Source organism: Protomyctophum bolini (genome assembly GCF_963924005.1).
Source record: "Protomyctophum bolini genome assembly, chromosome: 1".
Taxonomy (NCBI): domain Eukaryota; kingdom Metazoa; phylum Chordata; class Actinopteri; order Myctophiformes; family Myctophidae; genus Protomyctophum; species Protomyctophum bolini.
Genome location: NC_137862.1, coordinates 38,121,459 through 38,139,544, shown reverse-complemented (window position 1 = coordinate 38,139,544; position 18,086 = coordinate 38,121,459). Strand labels below are relative to the sequence as shown.

Genomic DNA, 18,086 nt, shown 5'->3' with positions numbered 1-18,086 from the left:
CGTTGTTTAAAAAAAAACAATGAACAAGGATGATCGGTTTATTTTTCAAACACAGTTCTTATATGAAGAGATAAAATCGCCCTAGGATTTCAATGCAAATAAAAAAATACATGAACCTGTGTACTGGCGCCCTCTACTGAAAGTGACGTCAGACTTCGGTGCTCTATTGTTATATTGTATTGTATTATTTTTCTCTACTAGGCCTACAATTATTTGACTGGTCGCCTTCACACCAGAAAGCTTTACTGGATTAAAACTAATCCTGCTGCAGAGTGTCGGAAAGTGTGCTTCGTTTGGCAGGTGTGAAGCCTATACTCATTTGAATCCTAATGCACATGAAAGAATCGATCTTCTTCAGAAACCTTTTTGCCCAAACTTGAAAAACGGCTTAGCCGACAGGGGGTACTGTGGTCAACTCAAAAAGACAACTTCTTTCCTCTTTTGTTTGTTTTGACTTGAGATTAGTTGTGGTACAGTACAGGCTTGTACAGTAGGTTAGGTATTAGGTTGAAAACCTTAAACAGAGAAAAAGACAAAAAACAAATACAAGCTGTCATTAACTATGTAAGGTCATAATCAAACAAAAACAATAACTGAAATTCACTCATGTCACTCGAATAACCATAGTTACTAATATAACCTACATGACTGAATCACTAGTCACTTCAGTAATCTAAATAAACAGTTTGTTTTAACTCATTATATTCAGTATTCAATTAAAGATCATCACATCAACTTAGCAAGCCTATATGCAACTTAAATCAAACTTATAGCTAATTATAGCAGTTAAATTTGGCCTAGCAGCACAAAAACATAAATAACTTTTATAATAAATTTAAGCAATAAAATAATCAGCAATGCAGAAACAATTAACGCACCAGTGGCATTCCCCTGGCTTGATGGCTTGAGGTTTCGGTCTTCCCAGCTCCAATGTTTGCAGTTCAGTTCATGAAAAGTCTTTCAGTTTGTTCTGCTTCTCTCCATGCTGTGTTCTCCACTGCTGCTGCTCTCATACTGGACAAACACTTCCTGTTTTCAGTGCCTCGCCCCAATCAGTGATTGTCACCATGCAGGTGCTGACTACTCATGATCAGTGATTGACACCAATGATTGATGCCAATTAGGCCAATTTGGGGTTTTGACAGCACACTCAGCCAAAAAACGGGGCGTTTACGATCGCATTTGATTTCGATTCGGTGCACTGCAGCCGGTGCATGGGAATGCAATCCGCAGCAAATGAAGCTAAACACAGTTGGAGACGGAGAAGGGATATTCATTTTACACAGCGCAAAGATGTCCCGTTTAACCTATAGTCCTGAAACATGACTGTCATGAATGATTATGCTCGTGAAGTACGAGCATCATGTCATTACCACTACGACAATTAGAGTTTTGAGGTCGTCAGGCTGAGGCTGTGAGCCACTGCTAGAATAGCAGTAAATGAAGCTCAATAACTATAGCATCAACGCCTACTACATCATCACTCAGTAACAGATGCTTTGAGTGCTGTTCAAGAGTTGTTTTGTATAGTGTAACACCCAGGAATCGAACACATGTCCCCTGCACTGAAGGCCAACATCTTAACCACTAGACGATGAAAATACTACACACTATAGTATATTTGTTTAATCATTTTCATCTTTTTGAGGTCTTCTTTTGTATGTTAGTAACAGCCAGGAACGAACCCTGGTCTCCCACGTGGAAATAGGCTAAAATCTTTCGTTTTTTTGCAGGTGCCAATGCAAATACCATTGTACTTTAATGCAAACCAAAGTTTGAATGCATGACTTGTAAGTTGTATCTGAGAGTATTTCTACAGTACTTCTTCCACCACTGTGCCAGTCACAATGTTTCTCTGAGTATTTGCTGTGTGTCTTTGTGTGACAGTGACATCTAGTGGACAGACTGGATTTGTTTTGAAGGGTTTACCTTCTCTTGACAGATCCATTTCACCAGCCTTGTCCCTGGAGAGAAGCCTACATACATAGTATAAGTATACAATCAATATGACATAGTATGTAACTTTTATTTAAGGACAGTCAGACTGTGGTTCGACTAGACCTCTTTTGCAAATGAGACCTGGCATGTTTGTTTTGTCATTATTGTAAAAGCAGTGTTGATGTCTATTACCTAGAAGATGTTATACAATTAGGATGCATGATATTGAAGGTTTAGCCGATATTGATAACCAATTCATTACATGGTGAAACGAATCAATATACCTATATCAAATTCAGTAGTTATACAGTAACTGTGATTAGGCTATATCAAGACTTTTAGAGCAACAACTTAAATGAAAAAAGAAAAAACGTATTATTTGTTCTACAGGTAGAGCCTTTAGAAAGCTTCCCCACAAAACACTGATTGAAACGGTCTTCAATTATCACAAATGCTTCTAGCTTCACATTCAAACACACATACGGTATTAAAATAAAATAAAACACTGACCAAAATATCTGGATTCCTTTTGCAGAACCTTATCTGACCAATGTCGCCATTTAAGTAAACTAGACCGGTGCTATTGATAAGTGTTCAGTGTTCTGAGAGTAATCATTGCTATATACATCGTTTGTTCAGTAAACAGGTGTCCTGTTTACTGAACAGGTGTACGGTACCTGTCTCTCCAGCTCTTTAGTCAACATAATATTCATGAGTTTCAGTCCTACACCTGCCATGTTGGGGACCAACACAGGTTTCAATGTGTCTGATTGGCATAGAACTTTAGTTCTATATGCCACTGACTGAGTGTGCCAATGACTTGTTCTATGACAATTTTCTATATGACTACATCCAGGAGATGAGCGAGTGATGTCAGGACTTCAAAACATACTCTCTCCCTATGCCTTCGGCCTGGTGGAGAAAATGCAATGGGAAGTGCAAAAAAGGGACTAATGGAACACTACTGTATATTCTGATTATCTCTCCTGCATTGGATGAAATTGGCAAACTACCTGAAAATGTATTTTATTCAGAACTGTAGAGACAGGGAGACCCTATGTTACTGAAAAACACTCATAGCATTTATATCAGAATATATAAAATGTTTTAACACAAAACATTGTTAAAAGAAAAGTAAAACAAAATCACTTCAGGCACATTTCAAAAAATAAAATGCTCAACAACAAATTGTTGCATGCCTGTAGTAGTTCCGACATTAAGAATGTGAGTTATCAGCCGTGGAGTCGGATATAGCTGTCCTATTCCTAGCCGCTGTGGTGCAGTATGTCACATAAATGTGATGACAGGCTGCAGCCCTCTCAGGTTACAGAGGTCACCGAGATAACATGAGTTATTTACCTTTGCAGACAAAGAACTTAGATGGAAATGAATGCCAAACAGCCCAGGCATAATGCCTGTGGTCACACAGTAAAAAAGTGTGATTTCTTTCTTTTCTTTTTTTGAGTGGTGCAACCACTCCCTTACAGAGCTATGTGTGTGGGTGGCTCGGTGGCTGGGTATGAGCACGAAAACAGCATGGTTGTTTTTTACCACCAGTGCGCAACCTAACACACACGCACGTATTAACTATGTATATGATGCTTTCGGGTGTGCCAGTACAGTACAGTGTATAGTAGAGGGACCGCCACACAGTAACTGTCATTTCTCAACCGGCCCGGCCCCCTGGGCGCGTTCCTGTGGGTCTGGAACTCACCCCCCCCCCCCCCACCGGGAACCCCCACACAGAGTTGTACCACTCACTTCACACAGGTGTGATTTTTGTGTGTAGATTGAACCAAATGGATTCAGGTTCCATTTGCACACCCTCAAGAGTTACAGTTGTATGAGGATTTATAGCCTACCCACACCATATATCAATTGGCATCTAGAACAATATTGAAAATGTATTGAGACACTCAAAAATGTTGGTTTATCGGAATCGACGGACAAATAAGCCACATATTAATATTTTATTTGCATCCAAAATTGCAGTTAATTCCTACGAATGCAATACATGAATTGTGGAAGTATGAAAGCACATCACCATTTAACCACTGTACAACAGTGTCTTATGGATAAGCAACATTTGTCTTGATGCAATCTCTCAACAGCTCAATAATAGACTTCATGATACATGTGCCTTATAAGGCCTAGCAAATTATTATTGAATATCTACTATAAAGTGAACAAAAAAAAAGTGCACCACTCACACCTGGCCTGGACTGACCTGGACTGGCCTACTTTAGTGATATTTTAGTCATGCTACAGTAGAATGTTTGTTCAGTAACAGGGGTCTGTTTGTCTCTCCAGCTCTTTAATAAACACAAAATACATTTTCAGGTGTGTTGTCAATTTCATCCAATCAGGAGAGAGGACCCATTTATCAGCTTCCAGTGTTCCAGGACCAATTTTGTCTGCTCATTTCTTTGGGTCATCACTTCCAATTTCACTTGTTTATCCTGTGATTGACTTATTTTTCCTGATTGGATGAATTGGTATCCAGACCTGGAAATGAATTTACTGTTTACTAAAGAGCTCGAGAGACTGGGAGACCACTGTTACTGAACAAATACTAGTCTATAGCAATGATACTATCACAATATATCAACAATATAGAGACAAAAATCACTTACTGTACTGCACCGAGTCTGACGTAATTTACACATCCTACCTGGGTCGCATTTTTCCCCCATTCAGACTCATGGATTATGAAGCATCAACTGACGGCGAGAAAAACAAAAAAATGACTGACTATCATAAACCATACAAAGCCACATGCCTGACAATATTGCCCAGACAGTTTGTTTATTTTTGGACCACAATGCTTATTATGAGAAGATTTTAAGATGACCCAAATAATGTTATCCATAGAGAAAAACTTCTACGACCCAGGGGATGAGTGACGTGTCAGGACGTCGCTACGACAGTAGATCTGCTATTTTCACTATTTTGGGAAAATATTGGAAGTGAAAGTGCGTGTGTATGCGTCTTATGAACATTGAACCAATGGAAAAGTTACCGTTTTGTACATCCAGGGTTTCCACCCATCCATCAGTAGTTATCTTTGCCCTTGATATCCATGGAGCACAATCGCAGCACAAGTTGACACAATAATACCCTACAATGATGCTCATGTGTCATTTTAAAAGTTCAATCTCTGCAGATAGCCGTTTTAACAACTTAAACCCCAGGTGACCGGAGTCACTGCCAGGCTCCAGTCTATACTAAGCCCTCTCCAGTATTCACTCAATACTAAATATAGCCTATATAGTATAAGTTCACAACGCGTCATATCGTGATACGTTATGGACTTGTAGATCTGCTATGTTCACCGAATGTTCGGCCCCAAAAGAGCGACGCTAGGGTTCAAGTGATTAACCACAAGAGTAATTTCAACTTTCTGCAGTGTGAAGAGACGTCTTCAGTGGCTGTCACTTCAAGCAACACGTTAGGTAATCATCAAGCTACATTTAGTGACAAGTGACGACTGCGAGGAATGGTGGTAGTTTAAGTTAATAACTTAAGTCAATTTTCTTCTAATATGACCTTTTTCTCTGCCCTGGTATAGCCAGCTCTGTGGAGGGGTCAGCAACCTTCTCTGTTAGACTAGCTCCCTGCTCCCAGCTTCACACGGCCAGCCAAGACATGACGGATCCAGTTCATGGATTCAAGTCTTTGAAAAACAAACCATATTTCATCAAGATAGTGATCGACTGTGAAAATCTGTAACATTTCATCAAGATAGCGATCTACTGAGAAAATCTGTGGCATTCGATGGCAACAGACACTTAAGCCTGGTTCATACCGAACAGCCAAACCTATTTCGGACAGGGTATATAACTACAAAATGACATTATTCAGAACTCAGAACTCTCAGAACTTTCTTCGGATCAGCCAGACGAAAAAAAGTTTGGACGTAGGTTGGACCATTTTAAAGTACTGTATGTAGTCCCATTTATTTGGACTCAACACACGATCCATAGGTGACTCAGCATGGGTTATTGCTTAGCGGCAGTCTTTTCCTGATTCGATTCCGACTTCCTTGGCAGCCTGGGGCTGCCGGCATGTTTTCTGCCAGGCTGGGGGCTGGAGGAGCCGGCAGTCAGCTTGCGTTGGAGCAGCGGGCTCCTGGAGGGGCCCTTGGCCCTGGTCGGCGTCTGCAGGGATTCCAGGGCCTTCAGGGACCGTAGGCCCAGCAGACCACAGTAATAGTTGCACTGATGCTGGGAGGTGAACTGCTCAAAGACCCTGGGGTTTGCAGCGACGGGCAGACCTTGATACCTGCAATGATGGTATTACTTAAAGGAGCACTTCACCCATTTTCAATGTTATCCTCATATAACCCATTTAGACCCTATACGTATACCAGCTGTTGTTGTTTTGTAATAAAACTATAATGTAAATTGCACACTGTGTAATTATCAATTACACAGTGTGTGTGTGTGTGTGTGTGTGTGTGTGTGCGTGTGTGTGTGTGTGTGTGTGTAACGAGTCATTATCAATATTCTGTGTTGTATTCACAGTTGACTAAAAAATAAAAAATTACCCACCCTGGTGATTTGATTGAAATTGCAACATTCGTAATTCTGGTGTCGACACCTGCAAGACAATCACACACAGCAATGTTATAACTTTCTTTTTCCCCCAGATGAAAACGTCTGTTATTTTACATTACAGAGACCTGCACCCATTAGTCACACACACGTCATTTCCATCAACATTTGGCTTGCATTTCTTCTTAGAATACCCTAATGCAAAGGGTTCTCAAAGTGGGGCCCGGGAGCCCAAGGGGTCCTTGAGGAGGCTCCAGAGGATCCCCAGCTAAATGAGTTAAATATGGAATAAAAAATAGTTTACCCACTTATACATTGGCTATTTTTTTTTTAATCGTTGGAAAAAAATGTGGGAACATTTTGAATAATTTTGACACATTTTAACACAAAAATATATAATCAGGTCGTGGCCACAATCCCTGATGAACCCTGCATGTAGTCTATGGGTGTGTAGACATCTGTCTAAATTAAAACATTCTGTACTTGAAGGTGGCTAGGGTAAATTATAGGTTTGTTCGTTAAACAAAACGATAGCTCTATATTCTAATAGTAATCATTGCTAATCAATGTTTATCAGTGGACTATCAATTACATACAATCTGGAAAGAGCACCCATTTATCAGCTTCACATTTGTCTTTTGTTTGTTTCTCTCTCCTGATTGGATGGAATTGGTATCCCGACTTGAAAATGTATTTTCTGTTCACTACAGAGCTGGAGAGATGGGCAGACACCTGGTGGTACTGAAGAGTGAAGACTCTATGTCTAGATATCAATATTTACTATGGTAATATAAAGATATTTCACACTTATTTTAACAAAAACAAATCACTTACATGCCATTTAATTTGATAAACTTTGTACCCTATTCCATTAGTCCAGAGAGTCCTTAACTCCTTACATGTGTCCAAACCCAAGTACTCTGGACAGTTAACATTTCTCAACCATACCTTCCAGCCGAATAAACAACAGGTTCCCGTTGGTCCACTGGTGGATCCAATGCTGCAGGGTGCAGCACTTCTGTTCTGCCTCGGAGCCTGTCCTCATGACCAGCCTGCCTGTGGCATCCACCACACAGTATTTCTGGTAGAGTCCGTTAAGGTCAGTCTCTACCGTGCTGTGGGGGACAGTATTTGCTGGCCGGTACATCAGATAGACTGGAATCACTCTGTGTGACAAGGTGAGAAAATTATTATTACGCCTCATTTATACCTTTTTGCACATCATGCGTGTCGCCCACAGAAAATAGCCACGCTCAGCTCATCATCATCATCATTATCATTATCATTATTATTATCAGGAGTAAATCTATGATACTCACTCCAGTGTGTGACCAAAGTGTTCAATCACCCTGGCTTCAGCAGAAAAGATTTTGCAGTATTCACGAGCCATGTTCTGAATCCTGCATTCCTGGTTGTAGAATATTGGAGGAATGTCATTAGGGTAAGGTTTGGCACAGGTGAGTTTATAGTGTTTTAATAGTGTATTCAAAATGATAAAATAATAAAATATGAAATCATTGACTCCAGTCTTGAGGAATGCTGCAATCCGTAACGTTTATATCCTGCCCTGGATTCAAACTCGGTTTTCCCACGAGAGACCAAACATTTATTGCACAGCCAAGATGAAATGCCTGCTGGGCCTGGTGGAACATTATGCTTATAAGCTTCCTTCAGGCAGTACTACTTGTCTACCAGTAGCTGTCCTACCCGGCATCAGGGTCTCAATGCTCAAAACGTGCCCATTTTGAACATGAAAGTGGTTAAGTCCGTCTTTGGGATTTATAAACATTGAACCAATGAAAAGTAACAAGAGTTTTGTGGCATTTGGAACACAGTTCTTTTTTCTTTTCTTTTTTTTTTTTTTACATTTCCTGAGAAGTAACTATTTTGGACAGGTTTCCAGCAACTAGGTACGTGAACAACAAACAACAAACGCTGAACAGTGGAACAGATTTCTAACTTGCCTGTTGGACAACCTCCAGGTTCTTCTCTAGCAGTTGTCTCTCCTCTTTCCCGCCGTATGTAATGGTGTTGCATACTTTGATGATGCACATGGTCCCGGACTCGAACACAGGCTCCAGACCATAGATAACCTTTGCCCTCCAGGCTTTGCGAGAACAACCTTCTCCAATGTGGGACTCCTGCATCATGTTAGTTAAAGGGGGAGTGTCACAGCCCGAGATTAACATTGCTGATAAGGTACATCACGTGGTCTGAATGAAAACAGTTTCAAACGACACGTGACTATATCTCAGGCTCTGACGTGACCTAGCATCTAGCCGAGCTGAGTGGCTAGCGCACTAAAGGCTAATGGTTTTGAGGTAACCTTTTGCGTCATACTAGGTGAAAGTATAATAAAAAAAATTATTTTATTGCTCGGAAATCTTCCTTACAATGACATTGAGTTGTTGCACTGAACTGAACTGAACTGTTGCATAATCGCAATTTCGCGTGACTAGTCCGTCTGAAGCCCACCACACACTGGCTGCGAAGTCCCCCGTGTGTGTGAGAGAGAGAGAGATCGCCCCTATATCGGTGTGTGTGTGTGTGTGAGAGAGAGAGAGAGAGAGAGAGAGGGGTGGACTCAGGTTAGGCCGGCGCAGTTTTGCTAGAGTAGTCACAGGCAGTGGTAACGTTACGTGAAGCTCCAGGGCTCCGTGAGCCCTGTTCAGCACTTAGCCGGCTGAGGGCGTGTCAGCGGGGGGGAGACAGATAGACAAGATAGGTACGATGGAACCCGTCACGCGAAATTGCGATTATGCAACAGTTTTCCCTAAAACTTACACGTCAACTCGGTATCATTCTAACGAAGATTTTGGAAAAAAATAATACTTTTTTCCACCAAACTTTTACCCAGCTATGAAGAGCCGCTCTGACATTTAGACCAGATACAAGATCAATTTTATTGGTCAAATTGAGCTGGCCCGTAAGTACGTCACAATCTAGATGCTAGCGTTAATAGCCTTAATAGCTTCCCGAGGGGCGTGTCAGTCCCGCTTTAAATAAAACTAGTGAAATAACAAAAAACTGGAATTGAAAACCAAAAAACATTTTAGTTAATAAAATAAATAAATATATATATATATATATATATATATATATATATATATACTGTAGGCCTATATATATTTTTTTTTAATTGCAAAAATTGAGAATCCTTGATCACATAACTATGGAGAGCATGTGTACCGATTTGCATGAAATTGGCTAAAATCTGAAGGAGTAATATTAGAAAATGTGTTTTACATATGTTGGCCTCCTGGTGACGCTATAAAGAGCAGATGTGAAAAATTCCAGGCAAAGGTTTTTCCTTGGCTTCAAGGGAGTTGGCATACAAAGTTATCCACAGATCCGTGCAGTTAGAGGTAAATACATTTTTCGGCCAGTTATAGCGCCACCATGAGGCTGAGTTGAAAATGTTCATGTGGCATTTCTTCCTCTGTCTAGTGGGAATGTGCCTGCAACATTTCTGGGGAATCACACGATGTGTTCATGATTTGCAGCATTTTGTTTGAAACTGAGCACACCTGCGAACTTTGAAGAACCAGGATGGAGTCGTTTCGTTGAATGGCTCTAGAGTCTAGAGAGACTGTGTACCAATTTGCGTGATGTTTGGACAAAATCTGTAGGTGTACTGTCCAAAAACTTGTTTTGCACAAAGCGGCCTCCTGGTGGCGCTATAACAGGCCGTTTTGGACATTTTGGGGCAGAGGTTCATCGTTGGCATCCAGGGGGTGTGTGTGCAATATTTGGCATCGACTGGGTTAACGGTGCCGGAGATTAGCTGTTCACAGACGGACGGACGGACGGACACACAGACACACGGACGGACGTGCAAAACATACTCTCTCCACATGCCTTCGGCCTGGTGGAGACAATAAAATTAAATAAAACAAACACTAAAAATAATAAAATACTAAACCAAACCAAACCAAAGCCTTTTCTCAAAATAAAAACTAAACTATAGACTAAAATACCAGAACTAACTGAAAAATGAAGTCAAAACAAAATAAATATTAAAAACTAATGAATAATTAAAAACTATAATGACCTGCATCATGATGCGGCCGAAGAGTTTGTTGGCCCAAATGCCGCCGTAGGCCACGCCCTTGTTCAACACCAGTGGTGTCATTTCAATCTCCTCCCCAACTGCATGGTGGAAAGTAATCAAGTACACTTACTCAAGTACTGCACTGTGTCAATTATTGTACTTTTTACCACAATTATTTCAAAACTTTAGTTACAAGATACTCTGTAGATTTAGATTATTATTACAAAACATACATTAAAGGTATAGGGTTAAGTAGGCCCTACAGTTGATTTTCTTTGGTTAAATTAAGTGTTACATATTTTTTGATAGTACTCATTGCTAGTGTTTGTTCAGTAACAGGAGTCACAGAGAAATGAGCAGACAAAATTGGTATTGCAACACTATCAAAACTAAGCTGATACATGGCTACTCTCTCCTGATTGGCTGGAATTTTGTCACCTACTGTAAATGAAAATGTAGTTTCTGTTTATTAAAGAGCTAGAGAGACATGTTACTGAACAAACACTATAGCAATCATTACTGTCAGAATAGTGATTTAACCTTTTAATAAGTTATTTTATTTGTTTTAACCAAAAAATATCACTTGCCCTACCTTTAAGCAAGAAAGCACTATTATACATGTATACTCTGTCTATTCAGCTGTCAATCTACAAGCTCACAATGTGTCACATCACAACCTGTTTGTATATCTGCTATTTTGGAAAGATTTTGACCAGTTTTTAAAACTTGAGTGTGAAATGGGATATTCTGTACAATTAATACGGTGCTGTTGTTGCCAGCCAGTACATTTACTCAAGTAGTAAAATAATTTTACTCCTAACATAGTATTTCTAGATTTTCTACATTGTGATATTGCTACTTTTACCAGTGCCGGCGCTACCTATACGCGCAGTACGCGCTGTGAGTAGGGCAACACACAGAGGGGGGCAACAAAATGTGCCAAAAGGTGCCAAGCAGACCCTCAAAAGAACAAATTTCTCTGCGGCTCCGCCGTGTAATGACGAGCGGCTGTGTGTGCGTTCTCACAAACAGTGTAAATAGCCGATCTGCATGAGGAATAGCAGTGCTCTCGTCGGGAGGGGGGCAACACAAATATCCTACGAGTAGGGCAACCAAATGGTCAGCTACTTTTACTACCACTGCAATTAAATTAATGTTTGATAATGTTACAGACCTAATAAACACAAATTAAACAAACCATCATGATCATCTTACCTCCAAGCTCCTCCCGTAGGAACATTCCAGCCAAGACTGAAGTAGAGAAAGGTAGAGAGACAACACAATGAGACAAACTGTGTGGATGTTTGTTTAAATTAACCAGCGGTCTTCAATGTTTTTCAGGCCACCATCCCCTTAGCCGACAGAGAGAGAGATGAAACATGGAACCCCACTAAATAGTGTAGAATTATTATAAAACCTTTTGTTTTTGACAAAGCCTTCCTTAACTTGGATGATTTGGGCTTTGAAGAGACTTTCAAAGCAAGCACACCTAGCTAGCTGATTGTCTTATCAATGTTTGTTGACTGCCGGCCTACATGTGGAAAGATGTTTGTATTTAAGTGACTATGAGTTGTCCATGCTGCAGCTTTGATAGATTCATAGATCTGTTTGACAGCACTACCATAATTAAATATTTGTTTTGTTTGTTTGTTTACACAATCGTGATCTTTCCAATAACACGTTAAATACATGTTAATGTGTAGCCTATTTTCAGACTTAAAATAAATACATAAATCCTATTATCACACAAGAAACCTAGCGAGAATAGTATACTGTACTGTAGTCGATCGGTACTGTACTGTACTCTACTGTTCTGTTCTGTTCTCTAACTCTCATCTCAGCTCAGCTCAGCTCTGTTCAACTTTATCGAATCATACCATACTGTGCCCTTGTGCCATACTGTACTGTAGCGAACTGTACAGTACTGTGCCTTACCATACTGTACAGTACTGTACCCTAGTGTGCAGTGCTGTGCTGTACCATACTGTACGGTACTGTACCATACTGTACTGTGCTGCTGCACCCTTTTTATGTGTGTGGACGTGTGTGTGTGTGTGTGTGTGTGTGTGTGTGTGTGTGTGTGTGTGTGTGTGTGTGTGCAGTGAAAAGGGGAGGGGTCGGGAATGGGGAATTTGTGATGTAATTTGCATCACAGTGAAACAATATGACAGTTGTGGGGAAGCGATGTAGTGCATATGGATTTGGTTAGCGTGCAGGATGTTGTGTGCATGGGGAGATGTGTGCATGGGGAGATGTGTTCTAACGGAGTGGTTTGGTAGGAGAAGGCCAACGGATGAGTACATACTGTCCACACTCAGTAAGAAGTCTGTTGAGTCTGTTCCATGTTGGTTTGTGATGGAACACCCATAAACCCCACAATCTCTGCTGGAGGCCTGGACAATGGCTAGATTGACTGGAGTCTCATCCCCGGCACTGAGAAATAAACAGATGTTTCGTATAATTACAGTAATCGGCATATTGACTAAATTGGGAGAAAAAAGTGGTAAACATAATTGGCTACGCTAAATGGGTGGAAACAATTAGAGAGTTAAAACAAAAACAAATGCGCATTGCAGAACCAATCTAAAGTCCTTAAAGCGGTCCTTCAACAATCCAATTATCTATACTAGACCGGTGCCTGGCTGTAGAGCACAGAGAAGTTGGAGATCCATGCCCCACCCGGCTATGCAATAATTTTTGTACCCGTGTAATAGTACCCGTTCCACCCATCTGTCTGTGTCCCTTTATATTCCTATATATGGAGTTCTGTGTCAGACTTGCCCAAATATGGAGTGTTATGTCAGAACAGGCCAGCTCCATTATATATGGAGCCTGGGCAGGGGTCCTGTGCAGAGCCCGGGCAGAGGCCATGTAATACTAAAACAATGTAATACTGCCTCATCAAAGTTGGTATTGTGACTTTATATATACTTGCATGAGAGACCAGAGGGGGAGATCTGGTCGAGTTATCTGCTTTAGCAGACAGTTTGAGGGTCCAATGGAGTTCAAAGGTTTTGTCTGAAGCACTTTTAAATACTTTATTGGTTCAATATTTTTTTTAACCAACACACAGACGTAAAGGGTGTTTAATAGCATTGATTTATGAAAGAAAATGAAAAGAAAAAAATCTAAAACCTCAAAAATGGAGTTAGGTGGTTTCCCTCAGACAGTGGCTTGTAGGCATATAGGCCTATGCTAATTTCTGGAATACCAATTTCTAAACAATGGAGAGAGCAACCAGTGAAGATATGATATCTCACCAGGCAGTCACCACACTCCAGCTCACACCAGTACCTTCTTTCAAGCTGAGCGACCTCCACTTCATCCCTGAACCATTTGATGGTGGAGTCAGCAAGCACGTTGAAAAACTGGCACCACAGTTTCAAGTGTCCCGAGGCGTCCGAGAACGGCTCTCCCCTAATCTTACGGATGACCTGAGGAGCTGCGAGAAGCAGGGAGAGAGGGGGGGACACCCCAGTGTTGGTAAAGATAATACTCTTTCTAATGTTTCATCCACATTCTAATGCCTGATTTATGCTCGGTGGCGCATCATGCCATGTAGCAAAAATAGCTGATGTACACGCTCACAACGCATCACATGATCACACTACAACGCGTTGTGTGCTTGTAGATCTGCTATTTTCTCTGTGCGACACCAGCGTGCAACTAAGTATAAATCTGGCTTAAGCTATCAGCTTCCTTAATGTGCAATGAATGCGTCCGTTAAGCCTGTCCAATTAATCAGCCACAGCATGCGTCGCTTTCAGGGCAGCGCCAAAGCAAATGATCCAAGGCCATGTGGAGGATTTGAAGGATGGGTTACTTCCCACTGAAGGTCAGCCAAAGAAAACTGCACCCGATAATGACTCAATTTGTTAATTAAGACCACTTCCTCACAGCATGTAGCAGGCCGCAGCCTTGACAGCCGACAGCACTGTCTGGCAATGCTTCAAACAATAAAAGCTGTTTTCAATTGCAAATTTTGAAAAATAAATACAATCTGCAAATGCAAATTGCATTTGCATTGCAATCAAATCACAAATGTCATTCTAGCCAATCACAATTTGCGTCTTCACTTTTCTGTCCTCACTTTTGTCTTCAATGTATGTGTTTACACAAACACGGAAAGCTGGACATAGGAGGCCCTCAAAAAATAAAGAAAAATAAACTAAAACATTGAGTTAGGTTGTTTCTTCCGGACAGCAACAAACTTTTTTTCACTGAAAATCTAAATTCTTAAACACAGGAATAACTATAGGCCAGATGAGAGAGATAATATCTGCTCAGATGATATGTACAGCATCACAGAACCAATGGAAAGACTTCATATTGGGAGTGTATCAGGATTGGTTTTCTCCTCTGTTCCTCTGCACATATTATAGGTGGAGATCGCTGATTGTCCAACTATGCAGGACTAATGAAGGATCATAATGTCATCATGGTAAATGTATTTATTTCCAGTTTTATAATAAGGGTAACAACAACAACAACCACAATAATAATAATAATAATAATAATAGCTTAAATGTATATACAGTAGGGCCTTTCAAGACACCCACGGAGGATATATATTACCTTTGAATGGGTCTTGCTTGTCCTTCCCTACTGGTTTCTCCTCTTTCTGGACAGTGGGTATCTGCTGACTGGACTCTTGGCTTGGTTGTGGTTCTGCAACGTCCACGGTCATCTTCCTACGGCTCAGCAGAGGAGAACGCCTCTCTGTGGGAGGTGTTCGCTGGCCGCTGGGCTGAAGTAGAGGTGACCGTCTTGATAGACTCGGGGACACAGGGATGTTCTCTGGACCGGGGTGAAGTAGAGGTGACCGTCTTGATAGACTCGGGGACACAGGGATGTTCTCTGGACCGGGGTGAAGTAGAGGTGACCGTCTTGATAGACTCGGGGACACAGGGATGTCTCTCTCGAGGCAAAGCTTGTTGCTCTTGGTGGAAGCCTCATCATTCTGAGGCTGGTTATCTGAGGGAGACACCGTTTCACTGTCCTCCGTTTGCAGTTTAGGAGTGAAGATTTTGCGTCGGGCACCAGAGGCCAATTCTTGCGGTGTTGCAGAGGGGATGGGGGGTGTACCATTTCCCTTCCTCAACAGTGGGTTATCTTCAGTATCGGGGGTTAAAGAAGAAATCTCTGAAGATCTGTCGGCCTCTGATACATAACTGTCTTGTTGGATATGTTGAACATTCACCCCTTGCAATTCATCCTTACTTACACTTTCCGTAACCAACAAATGTATAGTTTGTAAAGGTGGAAAATGAAGCACATGTATTTCAGTGCCAAGATCGCTTTTTGTGGTGCTCGTCGAATGGCCTTTATTGATAACGTCTGTGTTTTGGGCAGCATTTTTATTTTGAAGTTCTGTGTCTTTGCTATGACAGTTTGTCTCTGTTGCTAGGACAGAAACTCTCAGTGAGTGCACAGAACTCATCTCTATTTCGACGTTTGGCGGCGGTATTCTGTGTTCTGGGGCGATGATCACCAACGGACTTGAAGTTAGGGAAACATTATCCGCAGTGTGCTGCTTTGGAGCCGAGCGAGTAACATTTATTTGGACATTTTCAGCCCCTAAAAGGCAAATGTCAGGATTAGCTTCCAGGGGAACGAGTGCAGATGCTACAGAATCCGGGTCAGTGTCCATGACGCTGTCATTTTCCTTTGCTGTGCTGCCAGGAAGTATTATTGCGTTTTTTAAAGTGCTGTCTGCGTCTGTGACAGCGATAGGAGGGATTTTTAAATCCTGTGTGTTTGGAGATGGGACATTTGGGGATTGTATGGGCTCACATTCTGCTTGAACTATTCCATGATGAGCCTGAAGATGTTCAGATTTTATGTTTGAAGCAGGACTAGAATCAATGCTCATCTTCATTACCCTGTCAGGTTTGGGCTTTTCTGCCTCCAGTGACAGTCTACATTCTCTGTAGCCACTTGCTAATTCCTGCCTTTTCTCTGTTGTTATTTGTACTTGGGGTGTAGTGGGACATTGTTCATCTTCAACAGAAATTGGTGACATAGTTGACACAGAGGAGCTGAGAGCTGTCATTTGCGCTCTCAATAGTTCGGCTATGGATATGACTTTGGCAGCGGGTGTTGGGATTTCCTTGAATTCATTTTGCTGCTCCAACAAGTTTGTCTTTTGGATGCTTGGTTTCTCTGGGTTCAGTTTCGGGCATTTTAACACAAGTTCATTCTCATCCATTTCACTTTTAGACACATCCGCCATGGAAATATCACTGGCTTCCTTTCCCATTTCGCCTATTGTACTTTCTGTTTTACCGTGCTCACTTGTATTTAGTGGCAAGTCAGTTTCCATCTCAGCTTTCTTTTCAGGGGGGACCAAAGAGTCTCCATGTACTTGTAACGTTAACTTATTACCCTCTACTAGTTTCTCGTCAACTTGTATTTCTGTCTGTTCTACGGCTTTTATAGCTTTCTCAACATGACACTGCGGGACAGTGGGTGAAACGTTACACCCTGGGGTCTTCTCGCCCTCCGCGGGGCTTTCGAGGGGTGACTTTTGTATCTCTGTAAAAGGGACTGAACGGCTTCCATTTGATCTCCTGGAATGAGCCCATGTTCCCTGTGACATTGCGTCAGAGGCTGCGAGGACAGGATGGTGCAAAGCAGGGGTCTGGTTGTCATCTGGCGCGGGCTCTCGCTGCTGTCGCAGCCTCTGCAGTGGCTGCGTGGCAGTCTCTCGCCAGACGGGTTGCGGTTCAATGTTGACAGGTGCATCATTCCTGCTCGTCTGTGTATGGGCCTGTGGTGGAGTAGATTCAGCACAATGTAGAAATACTATGTTACAAGGAAAAATCTGCAACCTCACAATGCATCTCATTGCAACAAATTGTGCGCTTGTAGATCTGCTATTTTTGAATAGGCAAAGTATAATCGAGCTTAATTTGTTAATGCATGTTTTGTAATAATCTAAATCTAGTAACTGGTTACACTGGTAACTAACGTTTTCAAATAATTGTAGTTGATTAGATTTGCCCCTGAGATGTAGTGGAGTAGAAATATAAAGAAATGGACAAAAAAATGGGCATGCTCATGTAAGCTAAGGTGAAAGCACTTCCACAACTGTGTATAAGCCAGTGCATAACCTTGAGGCACAAACAAGCAGCGGGTGCATGCACATGTCCAGGCAGTCCAGCACAAGTACAGAACAGAATAGAAATTTGGCCTGTAAACTGTGGATTATTTTTCATGAGCATGGATATTTCAATCAGTGATATGTCAAAATGAACAGCTGTATATCAAAGCCATGGTGCGTGCATCGAGGGAGGGACGCTGACTTTATGGACTGTATTTATAATACTGGCATTAACCCGATCAATGCCAAACTTTGCACACACACTCCCTGGATGCCATCAATGAACCTCTGCCCCGAGGGTTACTTTTTCTAGTTTAGTATGTTTCATTTTTTCGAACGACAAAGTATATACAGTAGACTAGAGCTTCAGAGCTTAAATCTTTGATGGAGAATTTTATTTTACCCAGTATTGCATTCATGGTCATGATTAGATTTGACCTAC

The 18,086-nt window shown here is 41.4% G+C and overlaps 1 protein-coding gene across 1 annotated transcript in view; it reads right to left on the bottom strand.

Moving 5' to 3' along the window:
* Positions 1-2,073: 2,073 nt before the first annotated feature.
* Positions 2,074-18,086, bottom strand: part of LOC308321351 (alpha-protein kinase 3-like) — a 34,002-nt gene continuing 17,989 nt past the window's right edge. The window contains exons 8-18 of the mRNA XM_080772197.1: positions 15,118-17,311; positions 13,837-13,984; positions 12,848-12,975; positions 11,758-11,793; positions 10,543-10,640; positions 8,456-8,632; positions 7,811-7,899; positions 7,440-7,657; positions 6,489-6,537; positions 3,675-6,219; positions 2,074-3,633 (exon numbers count right to left, since the gene is read on the bottom strand). Coding sequence (XP_080628323.1) covers positions 5,937-6,219; positions 6,489-6,537; positions 7,440-7,657; positions 7,811-7,899; positions 8,456-8,632; positions 10,543-10,640; positions 11,758-11,793; positions 12,848-12,975; positions 13,837-13,984; positions 15,118-17,311 — 3,420 coding nt within the window. The 3' untranslated portion in view covers positions 2,074-3,633; positions 3,675-5,936. The remainder of the gene's footprint in view (positions 3,634-3,674; positions 6,220-6,488; positions 6,538-7,439; positions 7,658-7,810; positions 7,900-8,455; positions 8,633-10,542; positions 10,641-11,757; positions 11,794-12,847; positions 12,976-13,836; positions 13,985-15,117; positions 17,312-18,086) is intronic.